The sequence below is a fragment of the Acanthaster planci genome, linkage group LG20 (assembly GCF_054643075.1).
Source record: "Acanthaster planci isolate LZ-2023a linkage group LG20, COTS_SCS, whole genome shotgun sequence".
NCBI lineage: Eukaryota > Metazoa > Echinodermata > Asteroidea > Valvatida > Acanthasteridae > Acanthaster > Acanthaster planci.
Genome location: NC_141796.1, coordinates 4600536 through 4618250, shown reverse-complemented (window position 1 = coordinate 4618250; position 17715 = coordinate 4600536). Strand labels below are relative to the sequence as shown.

Here is a 17715-nt window from a genome sequence, read left to right as displayed (position 1 = left end):
TTATTGTAAGCCCGGCGGCAGTGTCCCTTGAGGAAGGAGCTGTATAGTCCCCTTCAGGGTGGAGGACGTGTGTCCTCCAGTCAGAGATCTCCCACAAATAAATGAGGGACGAAACAGACCTCTTGATCTTGATTTATTTATTGCTGATTATGTCCCCTTTAAAATATCCCTGAAAAAGAATTCATGACATTATCATTAAATAAATACAGAGAATTTACAAAGTTTAAAATCCTATGTGTATTTAATGTGTGATGGAGTACATTAGCATGTACATTAGCATTTGCATAACTAGTATTTCAACTCACCCGACGCTCATGGGGTTAAAATCAGCAGTACATGATTATGACTCTCTATACAAGCATTGAGGAGGGACACAGAAGGAGTTTGAATTGCCTGGGCTATAACATCTGGTCAATTACTGCTTTCTTTCATGCCTGAAATGTCACTAGCCAGAGCACAGCAAGCACTTGCTTTGCTCCATCTGTTTTACAACCCCAAACCCCTTTGTACCCTTGATCGCTGTGGTCATTTTTTGCTGTTAAACACTTGCTGCCTTTTAAAAATGCAGTGTCTCCTGTCAGGCAATTTTTCAATATCTTCGGTTTTCAAAAATCTTCAAAAATTCATGTCTTTTTTCCTTAACGCCTAAATGCCTAAATTGTGTTGGGTTGTGTAATTCCTCTTTTGTTCTTGAATTGGCCCAGTGCGTCTCTATTCTGCAGTGTAGCTATGCAGAGTGATTTACGGTCAAAACCCCAGCGTGCAGTTTGCAGTGAGTGCATGGGAAGCTTTGTGCAACATGTGCCTGCATACAGAGGTCATTACAGAACTGTGGAATGCGTGCGGGCTGTGAAGGACAAATTAGTCATGCTATAAAAAATGGGGTCTAAAGGTTTGCTTTATGTGGCACTGTTACATCTAAACTTTGCTATTTTTTATGCTATTGGGGCATTTTTTGGCCAGAACTTTTGCCATATATAAAAATTTATGTTGTCCCTAAAGCACCTTCAAATTTTGTCCCCCAACTAGTGCAATTTCCCTCCCACATGGATATTTCCCAACCGAAAACTTTATTTCCCCGAAATTTCAAGTAAAACTTTAGAAACCAATAAAAAACAAGTACACAAAGAAGTACACAGAGACAAAAATTTGCAGAGAATTTTTCTCTGTTGGTATTTTTCTCTTCTTGTCATTTCTCTTCATCTCATTTCTCTTTTTCTCATTGAAATTTTTTGACTTGTAAAACAAGTAAAATAAATTTCCACTCCTTGCATTCTTTTTGAGATCAAATCAAAGCCAAAATTCATAAAAAAAGTGCAAGAATATGAAATGGTAACACATCTCCTTAAACGATTAGCAGTACAAGGAGTTTTTTTACTCGCAAATTAAAGAAGTATTCTTTTACACTAGATAAAATAGTGCAACAAGTCAGGAAACACAAAAAACAAATGTCCATAAAAATAGAAATAAATGTTCAAACCGTCCCTTAGACGATGGTGTGGTATTCCCAGAAGCGTGGGTCTTAGGTTTAGGTTTATTTATTTCCCATACTGTACACAATTTAAATTATGTAAGGTAATGAAAATAGATTAAATAGTATGGAGGGAGGTCAGACAAAAGCCAAAGCTTGTCCGGGGTCTGCCCCTGCAAAGATAGTACATGTAAATATACAATTCTCGAGAGAAACAACAATCAAAGTAAATAATACAGAATAATGTGTGAAGGTCTTCATTAGTTCAAGGTAGTAAATAGCTAACTTGTATACAAAAACGACATAAAATCCTAATTACAGGTTTAAAAATATGTCAATACAACTTTGGCATTGTTTAGAAGAAATCATACTCTCAATCGTCATTGGACAAAGAGATCTGATTTGGTTCCAGAGAAGGGGTCCCTGGCGAATAAATGTTCTGACTTTATCAAGATGAAGCTTATTTGAAGACTTGGTGTTATAATTGTGAATATCAGTGTTCCTTGCAAAAAGAGATTTAATATTCAAAGGCAGTATTCGTTTTTCAAACTTAAACATTAAATCACACAAGTGATATTTGTAAAGGTCGTAAATAGATAAGGTATTAAATTTGACAAATTACTGGGTGGAGTGATCTTGAACGCAAGAACCATTTATAAGCCTTAACAATTTCTTCTGAATCACAAACAAATTCTCAAGGTAAGTTTTATGTGTATTTCCCCAGGACAGTATACCATATTGAAGATGAGGAAGAGATAAGGTGTTATAAATAGAAAGCAAAATATGAGAGGGGACAAAATGGTTAACCTTCCAAGAACACCAAGATTGCAAGAGAGAAGTGTAAGAATTTTCTGGCAGTGATGTTCCCATGTTAATTGATTATCAATAATGACACCCAAAAACTTACAGGAATCAACATTTGCAATATGATTACCACTGAAATGAATCTTTATGTTTTTGTCCACAGTTCGACTTGTAAAAACCATCGAATGAGTTTTCTTGATGTTCAAGAATAATTTATTGCATATCATCCACTCAAATACATTCATCAGTTCACTATTCATCAGATCAACAATATTGTTTAAGTTTTTCCAGCTACAGAATATATTTGTGTCATCCACAAATAAGATGAATGTTAGATGTTGGGTAGAATTGCATATATCATTAATATAAATAAGAAATAGGATACGGCCAAGAATTGAGCCTTGTGGTACGCCACAGGTAATTGATCTGTAACTGGACTTGTTACTGTGCCAGACAACAAATTGTTTTCTATTTTTTAAATAATCTTTAAACCATTTCAAGGTACACCATATGTACATAACTTAGAGATCAGAATATCATGGTCTATTGTATCAAAGGCCTTCAAAAGATCTAAACAAACACCAATTGTATGTTCCAGTTTGTCTAGGCTAGATGTTACTGTATCAACTAAATCAATCAGGTCAAGTTGAGTTGAATGTTTGGCCCTGAATCCATATTGATAGTGTGCAAGTATATTAAATCTAGCCATAAACTGTTCAAGACAGCTAGCAACTAATCGTTCCAACAATTTTGAGAAGCAAGTCAAAACAGATATGGGGCGATAATTATTGACCTGGGAACAACCTCCATTTTTGAAGACTGGAATTACTTTAGCAATTTTAAGTTGGTCCGGAACCTCACCAGATATTAAAGAAAGATTGAAAATATCAGTTAAGGGTTGAACAATAAAAGGAGCAATATTTTTAATAAGAATATTATCAATTTCATCATAACCCGTGCTTTTCTTATTAGGAAGGTTTCTAATACAATCGAAGAGTTCTTCCTGTGTAATTGGGCTCAAAAATAGGGAGTCGGGAAGCGACCTTTTAAACATTTCAAAGAGTCAGAAGTGCTCGGTGGAATTTTTGTGGCAAAATCTTTACTGATATTTGTAAAGTATTGATTAAAGTGTTCGGCAATCAATTTAGAGTCATTAGAGTCACAATCATTAATCTTGATGGGTTGAAAAGGCTTGGTATTTTAATTTTTTTATTCAACATCTTATTGATGATTTTCCAGGTATTTTTAACGTCGGCTTTCTCTTGCTCAAAAGAAGCAGAATAAAACAGTTTCTTGTATGTTTTAATTATAGAGGTTAATTTGTTTTTATGTCTGTTATAGTTTAGTTTATTCACCTGCGAAGGGTTGTTTAGATATATTTTATAAAGTTTATATTTCTTACTTGTAGATTTTAATAAGCCTTTAGAAATCCAAGGATTTTTTATTGTTTGGAATTAGATTTGCATTTGGTATAAGGCATGTATTTATCAATCAGATCACCTAACTTGGATATGAACTGTGAATATCGCACATTTACACCCTCACTTGTGGCTACAGAATACCTGGTTATTTGAGCTAATTTTTTTTTCAGAGCAGCAGTATTACGGGCCGACATATTTCTTTTCCATACATAGCTACTTCTGTGTTTAGCTTGAACAAGGCCCTGGCTAGATAGTATAATTAGAAGGTGATCATTGAAATCTGATAAAACAATAAAAGTAGAGACTGCTTCAGTGTTATTCGTAAAGATATTATCAATCAATGTGGCCAAATTTTCAGTTATCTAGTAGGTTTATCAACAGTAGGGCGGAAAAGATAGGTATAGAAGAGGTTTAGTGCATCATTAGTAAATTCATATTGAAGTCCCCCATTAAATATTAGATTTTTGATTCTGATTCAATTTTCTCAAGTACTGATTCAAAATCGTCTGTGAAGGTCTTGAGGAAAAGACCGGGGGGTCGGGAGACCACACCAATAAGAATATTTCTAGTATTAGTTTGAATTTCTATAAAAAGGGATTCACATGACTAGGTAGAAATCGACAAATCAGGACGTAAAACATACGACAATAAATCTTCAATATACATCATTATGCCTCCACCTGCTTGATTATGTCTGTTTTAAGCTCAATATTGTAATCTGGCATGGACACGAGGGATTCGGGGTCCGACATCAGCCGTGTCTCAGTAAGGCCGATAATTTGGAATTCAAGCCCCATTTCTTCAAGTGAGTGCTGAAGAGAATCATAGTTTTTGTTGAGACTTTTTATATTGGCATGGTATAACAAAGACGAATCCCCTATTGCATGACGTTAAACTCGTACCTGTTCTTCGCTAAGGTATTCAGATCCACATGTATTAACCATAAATTCGGGGTATTCAGCATCAGGTGGTACAAGATTAAATACATTGTTGTTTAAACGATTGATATTATAACCTGCTGCTACTTAAATAGCTACTATTGGCACTAGACAGGAGGATTTAAATAACAATAATGCATTGATAGAGCTGAAAGACTCGACTAAAAGCTGTCTCCAGGGACTTGTGAAGGGCATCCGTAGAAACGATCATCAACTCAGTATACCAGCGAATTGACAAAATTTACCATTAAAAACTGAATATGGCCCAGCTTGGCGCCCTTGTGTCTCACAAGTAAAACAGACATGGTGAAGACCATGCCTGGGGTGGACCGATAGGAGCGCACTACGGTTAATAAAATTTTTGTGAAAACCAATATATGAGCAAAATACAGTCCATTTTACAACCAGGGCATTTACAAATATCCCCTTTCCACTAGCAGCATAAGCAGGAAGCAAATTAAATGGATTTGTATTTTATCAGTGGAATAAAGTGTGGCTATATTTATTAACTGTTCAAAATCTCCACTCAATCCTTTATGAACTGCAGATGATTTAGATGTTAACAGCTAGTCCTTGGTTCAAATTGAACTGGCAATATACTCTGTGCTAGCAAAGATATTCCTTTGAGTCTTTGTGTGTTGGACCATGGTGCGTGAGTCTAAATTGAAATGTAACATGCATTTCTACAGAATAAGGGTTACATATACGTGAATGTGCGTGATTCCTCACATCATGTTTATAAATTATACATGATAGTACATTACATATACTCTCTTAATTATGCTGCAGATGTTTTTATTTCTAAAGCAAGCAAAAATAATATTTGATAGCAACATGAGGTTGTGTTGCTTGCTAACTGCACATTTCACAAGAACCTTACACGGAGACATAAATATGCATATTTCCATAGTATTGTGCAACTGTACATGTACATCAAAATTGACACCTAATGACTGCAGCTTTTAGGAAAATTAAGCAAATCGTGCAATCTGTAAGTGTAAAATTATGTTCATGTAAGTACAGGAGGCCTGCAGAAAAAGAAAAAGAACCTAAAGCTTCATACATACATGTACATGTACGTTCTGCAACAAGGTTTTTTAACGTGTAAGCAGCAAGTTGGACTTAAGTTGTTGCAAACTGTAAACCATGCCGACACGGTTTCAACAAGACAGCCGCCACTTAATGGACTTTATTTAGTGTTGATGAATTTGTACACTGCATACACAAGGCAGATCTTCATTCTGCTTTGGTAGTATTAACAACTCTCATTACTATACTTGTAACCTGCTCACTGAGTTTGCAAATCAACAGAAACAGTCATCTGTTTATATGAGACTGATCCCGTTGATGTGTTGGTTTTGTCCTACTGGTAGCTTCTGTTTGGATTTGTTTTTGTCGCTAGTCCTACAGAAAGTTTGGTAGTAACACTGAAAGGTTATATGCATATGCTACACCTGTTAGTTCTTCTATGTCGAAATTACTTGGGTCAGCTTACTTCATTTTGTCATTCTCACGTTACAAAATTGCTGAAATTGAATCACAAATCAAAAGTGAAAGTGTGCTGTTCTGTGCAACAGTTTTGTTGACTCAAGTTGAATTTTTGATGAGAGACTTGACTTGGAAAAAATGGCTTGTGACTGTAAATGTACTTGACTAGAAAGAAAAGGAATTTTGACTTTTGTCCAAATTAATACAGGAAAACAAATGTATTGACATGTGTGACGCTGTCATTCAAGGAAACCTGCATGTATGTGCTTTCATTATACCAGTTACATGTACCGATGTTTCATCATGAGAAATGTTCGCATATTTTAATAAAAATTTAAGCATGTGGCTCACACCTCTTTTGCAAAACATCATGAGTCACATCCTTATTAACAGTGCAGAAAAAGTGTACAAGTACCATGCCAATTATGACATCAGATTGACTTGGGACTTGTGATTTGACTCTAGAAGCATTGACGAGTGAGGTAACTCAGGAACAAAATGACTTATGACGTAATTTGACTTGTTAACAATTTATTTGCAATTTAATCATTGAAAAAAAAGACTTCATTACCACATTGCTGTATATGTACAGATACAGTAGTTGGTGTATGTGCCCAGCCAGTAACACATACATGTATGTATGCAGAATGTTTCCAAGTAGTACAATTAGATTATGCATGATATGGGGCCATGGATACATGATATATGGAGAGGGCTCTGCATCTTTACTTTGTATCGTAAACTTAAACCCATTCTGTGATGCATGGCTTGTTTTTATTCCTTTTCTTTTTAGGAGGCACTGAGCTTTAAACAAAAACTGCCCACTTTAAGTTTATGTCTAGTCTAGTGATACTTGTTATGAGTTTTAATATTCTCTTCCCAGTCGTGGATTCAGCATCGACATGTACAAAAAGGGGCTCGAAAATATTAGTGTGTCAATTTATAGCAATTATATCTGTCCATTGAGAACAGATGAAACAGCAGGAGGAAAATCTCCCTCAAATCAATAATTAAGTTTCAAAATCAGAAAAAGGAGGTGGAGAGCACTACCAATTCCAGTAAAAAAAAATGTGTAAATTGCCCCATGTTTGAAAAAAGCAATGCAGTATGCCCCTGATATTGAAATATTCCCTGAGAACATTGTAATGATTTACATTATTAAAATGTTCATGTTGTCAATGTTCCCATTTATAGACATTTTGGGACAGTACCTTACAGTTTAATTTCCAAGGAAAGTATTATTGGCTGTGGTTACTTATTTTGGGGGCATTAAAGAAGTTTCACCACTTTGCTTTTATAACGTTTTCTGTGATATATATTGATTTATTACATATTGTAGAGCCAGAGTTAGGGGGAGAATTTCCTATTCAAGATGTTAAGAGTGGTCAAGGTGGCCTCCTACAAGTTACCATGGAAGGTGTTGGTCTAAAGTTTTCTCAGTCAAAGGTATGTAGATCTAAAAGTCCAAATCTGTTTGTCATGCTCAGTGCAATTACATACACATAACATAAAGGAAGAACAGAATATAGTACACAGAATCTTTTCCATATTGGTTTAGTTCTAAATTCTGAACTTTCACACTACAATTGTTCTCTTCATAAGTTTTACATAAATGGAAATTTAAGACTATTTAACAACAAATGAGAATTGCAACAAGGGGTTTCATTCAGAAGTTTCATTGGATTTATTCAACAAAATTCAACCTTAAAGGACCCATCCATATTTCACAGGTCTATGCATTACATCTTTGTTCCAAAGATTCTTTTTCATGGAAATGTACCCATGTGATTTTTTTCTCTTTCCTATTCAAAAATGTTTGATAAATATATCAGTCTTTATGGCAATCTTGAAACATGTTATTTTATATTATTTCAAGTAACACTGAAGTCTGTACCACCCAGGAAGGCATATGTCACATGCTTTTCACTGTCTGCACATGCTACTTATTTGTTAAAGTTGAAAAATTGATTCACGTGGGAAAGCTTCAGCTTGGCATATATATCACAGAGACAAGGTCTCATTTTTTAAACTTTGTATTTAAAATTGAATGTGAGAAAGTAGTTTGTGGTTTGGGGAGATCTGGCAGACTCAGAAAGGAAAACAACAGTCATTGATTTCATTTTGCCATTCTGTAAAGTTGTGATGCAGTACGTGGGAATCAGAATACGTATGACTGTTTGCTGCTTTAGCATGTGCACAATAATGTAGGGCTCCAAGCCTACTGGTCCCAGTGTCGTCATGTTTTCTGACAGTGACGCTGATGATCAGCCATTTTTCTCCTATGATGAGAATAATCTTGTCAACGACATCAGCCACACTGTAGCAGTTTTGCCTTAAACCAAGTTTAAATGCCATCAACAGTGCAGTTTTCAGCAGTGATACCACCACTGCTGAAAACAGTCTAGGGAGGACATGACGAGATAGCAGAACACCAAGGATGTGTTTTTGTTGCGCAGCTGGCAATGAAAAATTACCTGGGAAAAAAGAGCTGAAAGTGTATCCCAAATCTACAGTTAATTAATTTAATTTTAATTTACAAAATAATTTAATTTATCGTCTTTATGGAAACAAGAACAGTTGGGAGTGTTGTGGACTTGGTCAGTTACCACTCTTGGCAGCCCTGGGCATTTGCAAGCATGTGCCAAAGAAAGTATTGCCAAACATACATGTTGTATACTTCAGGCCTAAATACTGTTTTCATGAAAATATGCATCTGCAGTATCTGTGTTTGGAATGCAAAACTGACAAGAGTACGGGGAAAGAAATGTTGCATGATATTTTGAAAGAACGTTTTTAAAATTGTAATTGTCACGAGAATGGCGCTGTCTAGAAATTGCATTACATTTGTGTGTCAGTGTGATGAACGTATGACAAACAACTATAAGATCCCTAGGCACTGTGTCTTTCTTTGAGTTGAATGATGGTTACTTTCCTGCACAGTTGTAACTATGATGATGACTTTTTTTGATAATCCAGTCTGGGAAATAAAATAAGGTTCTAAACATCATTTTTAAAATTGGTTGGACGGCAAGAATCATGTTTATTTTGGTTTAGCGTGTTTTCAGTCACACATTAGCCTAATTTGACATAGATATCCTTTATATAAATGAAATATTGTTGATCGACATCTTTATCAGATCTTTGGTTGTGACATGCTCTTTAGCAAGAGGAAAAACCATAGAAGTGTCCTGCATGGACATACATGTACATGGCAGTGTATGCATTTAATGACACCTGCTTGTGCATGCATGGAATCTGTTTATAGTATTGGTCTTTCTTTGTATCTATTTGGTTTGTTGTTAATTGACCTTTAAAAACAGTTCGTTAATATAACTCAGATTATAGGCAAAAAGAGAGTCTTTGTAAGGGGCACAGAGCATTAAACTCACATTAAATGCACTATTATCAGAAATCAAAAGAAACTGATACACCCCAACTTTGTCAACTTTTTTTCTTTGAAACTAGAGAAGAAACAAAAATTAAGGTTTGATTCCAAGAAAGTGAAAAAATTGTGAGTTGGTTGAATTCAAGATGACCAGGGTGAAAATCTAAACCCTAATTACTTTCAGATAGTATCTTAGCGTTTAATAATTTGTTGAAATCGCAGAAGCAGTCACTCTACACTAAAGGTTGATTGTGGTTTGTGCACTATTTTGCTGTTTTGATCATTAGTACATGTACTTCTATGAAAGATTTGTATAATACTCATGAGCAAAACTGTTTATATGAAAGCCGAAACACAGCGATTGTCTGCTAACAAAAGTATCTCTAGTATAATTTAAGTTGGATAAAAGGTTACGTTGGAGGGTGTGCAAGCTTTGCTTTTTTCTTTGCCAGATCTGCTGTGACTGTGCTAAGATGCTGTGACAATTTCTGTAGAGAGAAGCATGTCACATATAAATGGTCTCAAGTTTGTGTTCCCGTTTTCTTTATAAACACCAGAAGGTCTGACTTCATGTAGTACATGGAGGCTGACCATGCATAGTACCCTGATGTGGTTGCACAACACAGCCAACCAACTTGGGGTACAACACATAGTCAGCCTCCATGGACTAGTCAGACCATAACAATTATAGTATAAGCTGTGGCATTACCTCAAGGTTGTCAAAAAGAAGGCATTGGATCGTCCATATTTATGTCATCTTTAATGAGGGTAAGTTCTGATCAGTGACAGCATTGCTTTCCATGGAGGCCCTTCGATTTACAACATGGGTCAAAGGGGCACTGCAGGCAGCCACCAAACAGCCCACATCTGTAGACAGGAGACAGTGAGAAGCAGTTACAGTTGTAGAAGTGGGAGGAAAACCCTAGGAGAACATTCTGGGGAAACCCGCAGAATCAGGTAGGGACTGAAAACCCAATCCACATGTCGGCAGAGCCTGGGAATCGAACTCGGGCTGCAGAGGTGGAGGGTGAGGAAAGAAATACTATGCAAACCTGACTCAGTAAATCAGACCAACTTACCTTTTGACTTTAGGTTTTCCGAGTATGATTAAAACTGCCGTGCTTCTACATTGACAAACAACAAATACATGCCAATTTTGGCATGATCTGCAGTTCCATGTGGTCAGGGCAGAGATCAAGGAAGATAGACACTGTAGCTTAACTTAAAGATAGCCTTTTGAGAAAAATACATCATAATATACATACTAACCCCCAGGAGGAAGAGGGTTCACCAATGACATTTGAAACGCTACCTTGACCTTTGACTGATTTAAAAGTAAAGTATCATATTTATCAACAAAGTATATTGTGTAGATATAAAATAGCCAAATGTTACAGATCTAAAAAAAAAAACTATTTGATTATTCTGAAGCTTGAATTTTCTCCGATGCAACAAAGAAGTCAAACAAGATCTCACTGATATAAGGAACAATATATATAAAGTATGATTTCACGAGAATGTTACACTGAGCTTGTAAAAAGTAAGGATAACAAAGAAAATGCCTCTTGGAACTGGTGCACGTATGTTCACCCAGCACTGCCTGTGTATCAATTAAGTTGATACGTGGGATTGTACGTGGTGGCGCATGACAGGGATAGCACTAATTCAGTGCTGTTTCCTGCCACTACGGCTTTGAATTTTGATCAAAAGAGGCAGTAGTGATGAGCCCCAGCCAGTGTTTGATACTTGTGCATGCAAGTCCCACATGGAGACACAGCACCGCGTGTTGCCAACAAAGAGTGCAACCATTGAAAATATTTCTTGGTGAGGTTTTCCTGAAAATATACCCCATATGTATACTTGCACTGGATGTAAGTGATGACACATATGATAAAGCCAAAAGGAGAAGAGTTTTTGTAAATGTGATATTGAGTCGTTTTATGCAACATTGTCATTAGAAGTGAGTATAGATCCTTGACATATATAGACTGATTTCTATCAACACCATTAAAATTAAACTCTACTAAATTCTACATGATTCGAAGATCAACTGGACTTTCGGTGATGCAATAAATCGCTGTGATGGTATAAAATCACAGCAAACCAGACTTTTAACTTCACTTTCTAAGCTAGTGACTATCAGGATCACCTTAAGTTCAATGCAGGCTTCATAATTATGTGTTTCACATTGTTATGAAAACCCCGGTTGTAAGGATATGTTGATTGGTCTATAGGAAGAGAGGAGATAAACAAATTTTTACAGCTACTGCATATTTGATTATATAAGATCATTGACTAACAAAATAATCTATCAGACGTCTCGTTTCCGTAAAAGCTCACTGGTGTTCCAGTGTATGATCTTGAACAATAAGCAAAACAACTAGAGGTTTTGTCTGTCTTAACCACTTCATACCGGGGCATTTTTCAATGTTGATGATCCTGGGCAGGCACGACTATCATTTTTTCCGTTTTCAAAATCCTTCAAAAATTCATCATTTCATTTAATGGTCGTTTATAGCCTCACCAAGTAACCTTTAGGCACTACTCTAAGTTGACAGGTGACCTTCATTGACGCCCGAGTATTTCAGCCAGTCCAGCAGCCTTGTAAACGGAGCCCAGATTGTGCGGTGTTGCATAACTGTCTTTTGTTCACGAACCTGGCTTAGTGCACTGCTGACCTCTTTTCAATAGGGGCCAGATTAGCGTGCAGCAGTGCTGTGTGGCTCATCGCTGCGGTGGTGGAGCGCTTTTGTCCCTGGTGGTAATCCGCTCGCTCTCAATGCCCCAAACCCTGGTATACGGTTTCAAAACAAGGCTGGATTATCACCACTTTTGAGAGTGAAAAATGTCGGTAATGCCCAGCAGCCTGGTCTGTTGTTCGGAGTACGGTCTTTTGTTACAGGGCCCTGTTTCCTTTGTCCTAGTTCGGAGACCCCGGCCACCCATATAAACCATACGTCTCCGATTCCGGAGTCCCCGGCAGGAAGTGGTTCAGGACAGAGCAAGGGGCTTTTACGCATTTTCTTCTTTTCTTAAGAAAAGGGCATTCCTTCATTTGGGATACTACCACATGGGGATTTCTCACTTCTTTCTCAACCATCTATCCAAGAGTTCCCAAAGATTCTAATATTATTTTTGGTGACCTCAACATGACGAAATATTCAAACCCTTTTGGACCTTAGGAGATATAACAAATTAAAGTTTGCACCCTTTACATCATGACACCTTGTCTATAACACTCCCCATCTAGTTATCTACCAAATTTCAGCCCAATCAGACATGTAGTTCACGAGATATAGGGTTTTTAAAAAATGTACCTTTAATGTCACATGACTAGTCACATGATGAAGTCCTTACCACATCACATCAATGTTTGTCTAAATCTCTTCCCTTTCAAGATATCTGTGAGGTTTGAACCCAATCGGACATGTATTTCATGATATATAGTGCTGTAGAATGTGCACCTGTAATGTCACATGACTTGTCACCTGATGACGTCATCATCACATGAGGGCAATAATCATCTAAATCACTTCCCTTTCAAGGTAAATGCAAGGTTTGAACCCAATGGGACATATACATGTACTTCAGGAGATATAGAGTTTAAATAGTGCACCTTTAATGTCAAATGACTCGTTGGCTCATGACATTGTCATCACATGAGGTCAATCTTCATTTATAAACCTTCCCTTCCTAAATATCTGCAAGGTCTCAATCCAATCAGACATGTACAATATAAAATACAATACAGAACATTGTCGTTATTGCGGAAAGAGCACAGAGCAGAGATTTTAAACATTTGTCTCTTCTGGTGTTCCATACAATGCGATCTGCTCTCGGCACCACTTGCCGGGCATTTTGCCAAGTTCTGAATATATGCCTTACACACAGTGTGCTGCCAGCCACACGTTACAGACAGATATTGCGCGTCCATGCACACAGCAGTCAATGCACAGTATGCGAATGGGATTTTCGAGTTGGCAAATATTGTAAGAGGTTTTCGTTGTCAGCGCTTCATTTGTGTGAAGAAGTACACCGCTTATGCACTTCGTGCAGTTGACTTCAATGTTTTAGCTATCATCTAATGAACAATTCACACTTAAATCTGTTACAGTTGATTTTTTTACCAAATTCTGAAGAATAAGAGAACTTTTTACCGTAACTTCCAATCTGATGACATCATTGGCCCAAAATTTCACACGTGTTAACTGGTTTAAGACCATTGTCTACATCAATTTTCAGGCAATTCGGACAAACTTCGCCACAGACATCTATTCAAAACTCACTTATCAGAATTTTTAACCTGTCGCTAGAGGGTGCTTGACAATTATGTGACATCATCAGTAGATGATTTGAAGAATACTATACCCCAGCAGACTAACACCATTGAAAACAACTCGATACCTATTACCACTTTTAAACAATAAGGCCACTTCCGCTTTTGACCGGAAGGAAAGGTCACATGAATGGAACCACACGAAATGAATTGAAGACCCATTTTTGCTCTGGCACTTGCTGCAAACAAAATTTTGTGTGAGGCCACGGTTGATTTTATATGGATTCTTACAACATTAACATAATATTGATATATTCAAAATTTAATAATAACTTGCTTGATGTCACCATGAAGTAATTATTTTAGTAATATCTCTGCCTTATAGGTCTGTGCTTGGTGTAACTTTGATGAGAATCAAAGACAGTTAAGTTACCCAAATGGTGCCTTGAAAATGTGTACAAAGTCAAAGGGCTGAAATACATATTAAAAAATCAATAATAGATCACTTGATGACGTCATCATGACGTCTTTGTTCTAGGACCATCTATACACAAGGATCCTTCATTGGTGTAAGTTTGCTAAAGATCCAAAGTTGATAAGGGATTAAAGTCGATGGTAGAAGAAATATGTAAAAAATAAAGGGGATATGGGGGAGAAAAAGTCGGAAAAAATACAAGCACAACAGAAGTAATTCCTTTTCCGCAACTTGCGAAAAAGCCAATAAGCAAAAGTTGAGGAATGAAACGTGCGTGTTAAAATTTTTGCAGTTATTAAATGTTTTAGCTAGCAGCTGAAGCAGCTTATTGCTTTCGTCACTGCTTTTTCTTTTTGGCTTTTTTGCAACTTTGCAATTTTTTTTGCAATTTTGGGAAAAAGGTATTATTTCTCTTCTGTTTTTTCCCATTCAATTTGTGCACATCTTTTTCTGTACATGACGTTACTGCTTTTGTAAGTTTGGATCTTCATCGAACTTGTACCAATGAAAGACCCTTATGCATAGATGGTCCTCAAAACGTGATATCATGATGACATCATAAATTGATTTATTATTGATTTTCAATATTTATTTCAACCCATTGACTTTGTACACATTTTCAAGGCAATATTGTGGTTGTTCAGCAATATTCAAATGTCATCAAAGTAACACCAAGGACAGACCCCAAAGCAAAGATAGTGCGCAAATAATTATGTCATGAGGATGTCATCAAGTGATTTATTATTAAATTTGTCCGAATTGCCTGAAAATTGATGTAGACAAAGACCTTCACCCTGTTAACACATGTGTGAAACATGGGGCTGATGACATCATCATACTGGAAGTTATGATAAAAAGTCTTTTTATTCTTCAAAATTCAGTAAAAAATCAACTGTAAGACATTTAAGCGTGAATTGTTCATTAGGTGATAGCTAAAACATTGAAGTCAACTGCATGAAGTGCATGACTGGTGTACTTCTTCACACTGATGAAGCACTGACAACGAAAACCCCTTTGCAATATTTGCAAACTTGAAAATCCTATTCACATACTGTGCATTGGTTACTGTGTGTGTGGACGCACAATATCTGTCTGTGACACAGGCAGCACATGGTGAGTAGGATTATTCTTAGGAGTTGAAAAATTGCCAAGCACATGGTGCTGAGATTGCATTGTATGGAATGCCAAAAGGGCCAAATTGTTAAAATCTCTAATATGTGCTCTTTCAATGATGTTTTGTATTGTATCTTGTGTTGTACATGTCTGATTGGGTTTAAACCTTGCAGATGGTGAGAAAGGAAAGGTTTATAAACAGAGATTGACTTCATCTGATGACAATGTCATCAGCCAACGAGTCACGTGACATTAAAAGTGCATCCTGTAAAGTGCTTTATCTCCTGAAGTGCATGTTGATTGGTTGGAAATGTTGCGGGTATTTAGAAAAGGAAGTGTTATAGATGAAAATTCACATCATGTGATGATGACGTCATCAAATGATCATGTCACGCAACATTAAAGGTGCACTCTCCAAAGCACTATATCTGCTGAAGTACATGTCCCATCGGGTTGAAAGGGACAAATTTTGTAAAAATTTTCAGTTTAAGCACAAATCGTGTGACATGAACATAAAAGGAACAGTTTTCTGCATATGTGTTTTTATCCCGTTGACTTTGTACATGTTTTCAAGCCACCATTAACTTTGAGATCTTTTTAAAACCCTCCTTTGGTTTTACAGCACAAATATGCACAAGTGCCCAAGGTCACTCTCTTGCATGTTGGTGCAGTGCACAACATGACACAGCTGTGCTTCTTTGAGGTGTTTACCAAGTGACCCAAAGAGTGACTTCAGCATAGGAGGGTTAACCTAAGTTACAGCCAACAAAGACACTGATAACTGTATTTTGCTTAACTGATGACATCATGATGATGTCATCACCTTATTTTTAATGCTTTTTGGATATTTAATTTTCCCTTGTAGGATTTTTGTACATTTTTCGAGAGCCAGTCTTCGGCACTCTGGTCAATCTGACTTATTCCATTTATGTACACACAGAGAGGGCCCCTGGACAAAATCGTCAAAATGACATCATCAGGGGTCATGTAACATGAGATTAAAACTGCAGTTTTCTCCTCTGGTATTTTACACGTTTTCCTACTAAACACCAATGTACTTGAAGTTCTACTGGACTTTATCAATAATTTCACTAAAACACCAGAGAAGTTTACGACTTCTACCGTTAGTGCTTGCTATGTGGGTCGTTGTCCTGCTGGCTGAGGGCGGAGGCGTGGTGGAGTGCTGGCTAGACTGAGGCAATGTACAACTTGTCCTACACTACCCAGCATAATTCTTGCCAATGTTTGCTCTTTGTGAAACAAAATGGACGAACTCAACGCCCATATTGAAGCCACAAGGGACTTCAGGGATTGTTGTGCATATTTTATAACTGAAACCTGGCTTGATGGTAGTATTCTGGATGCTGCCTTGACACCACAAGGATTCATGATTTTTAGATCGGACAGACTGTGTACAGAGGTTAATAAAACAAAGGGAGGTGGTGTTTGCTTCCTTGTCAATAATCAATGGTGTTTGGACTCAAAGGAAATCTCAAGATCATGCGCCTTAGAGTTGGAAACCTTATCCATACAATGCCAGCCTTACTACCTGCCACGGGAATTTCAATCAGTAATTTTGACTGTTGTTTATATCTCACCAGAGGCCAACAAGGAAGATGCAAATTGTCAACTCTCTAATATTAACATTTACATTAACAAAAATGAAAACTGTCATCCTGGTGCCATTTCTATAATTGCAGGTGATTATTTTAACCATGTTAATTTCAAGAAAAGAATGCCCAAGTTCTTTCAACTTGTCGATTGCCATAAAAGGAAAAGGAGAACCTTGGACCATTGTTATACTCCCATTAGGGAGGCATACCGATCTTTGCGACAAGCTCCACTTGGTGACTCTGACCATTGTATGGTGTTTTAGTTCCTAAGTACCGCCAACAACTGAAATACCAAAAGTCTATTGTACGCACAGTTCCACAATGGTTCATGCTGGCGACTGAGCATCTTCAGGGATGTTTCGGGTGCACTGATTGGAAAATGTTTCTTAATGTGGAAGACAATATCGACACGTGTACTGACGTAATCCTCGATTACATTAAATTTTGTGAGGATGTCTGCATTCCATTGAAGGTGGTGAAGTTGCACCCAAATAACAAACCCTGGTTTGGCCATTCACTGCGTCACCTACTAAAGATGAAAACGGCGGCATTTAAGTCTGGTGACGCCCAAGAGTACAAAAAAGCCAAGGACAACTTTTATCGGCGGATTAAAGTAGCCAAACGTTCATACAAAGGAAAACTGGAGAACAGACTGTCGGGTACAAATGGAAGCAGAGAACTTTGGGAGAGTGTTAGGGCTGTCATCCCATACAAGTCCAAATCTACTTCAG

The 17715-nt window shown here is 37.0% G+C and overlaps 1 protein-coding gene across 6 annotated transcripts in view; it reads left to right on the top strand.

The window, feature by feature from the left end:
* The window catches only part of madd (MAP kinase activating death domain), a 142280-nt gene that overhangs the window by 97162 nt on the left and 27403 nt on the right, over nt 1-17715 (top strand). For 5 of the 6 annotated variants that reach the window (XM_087130427.1, XM_087130426.1, XM_087130428.1 and 2 more), the window contains one exon: nt 7462-7568. The exons of the other annotated variant lie outside the window; for it this stretch is intronic. In XM_087130427.1, coding sequence (XP_086986553.1) covers nt 7462-7568 — 107 coding nt within the window. The remainder of the gene's footprint in view (nt 1-7461; nt 7569-17715) is intronic. 6 annotated transcript variants of the gene reach the window in all.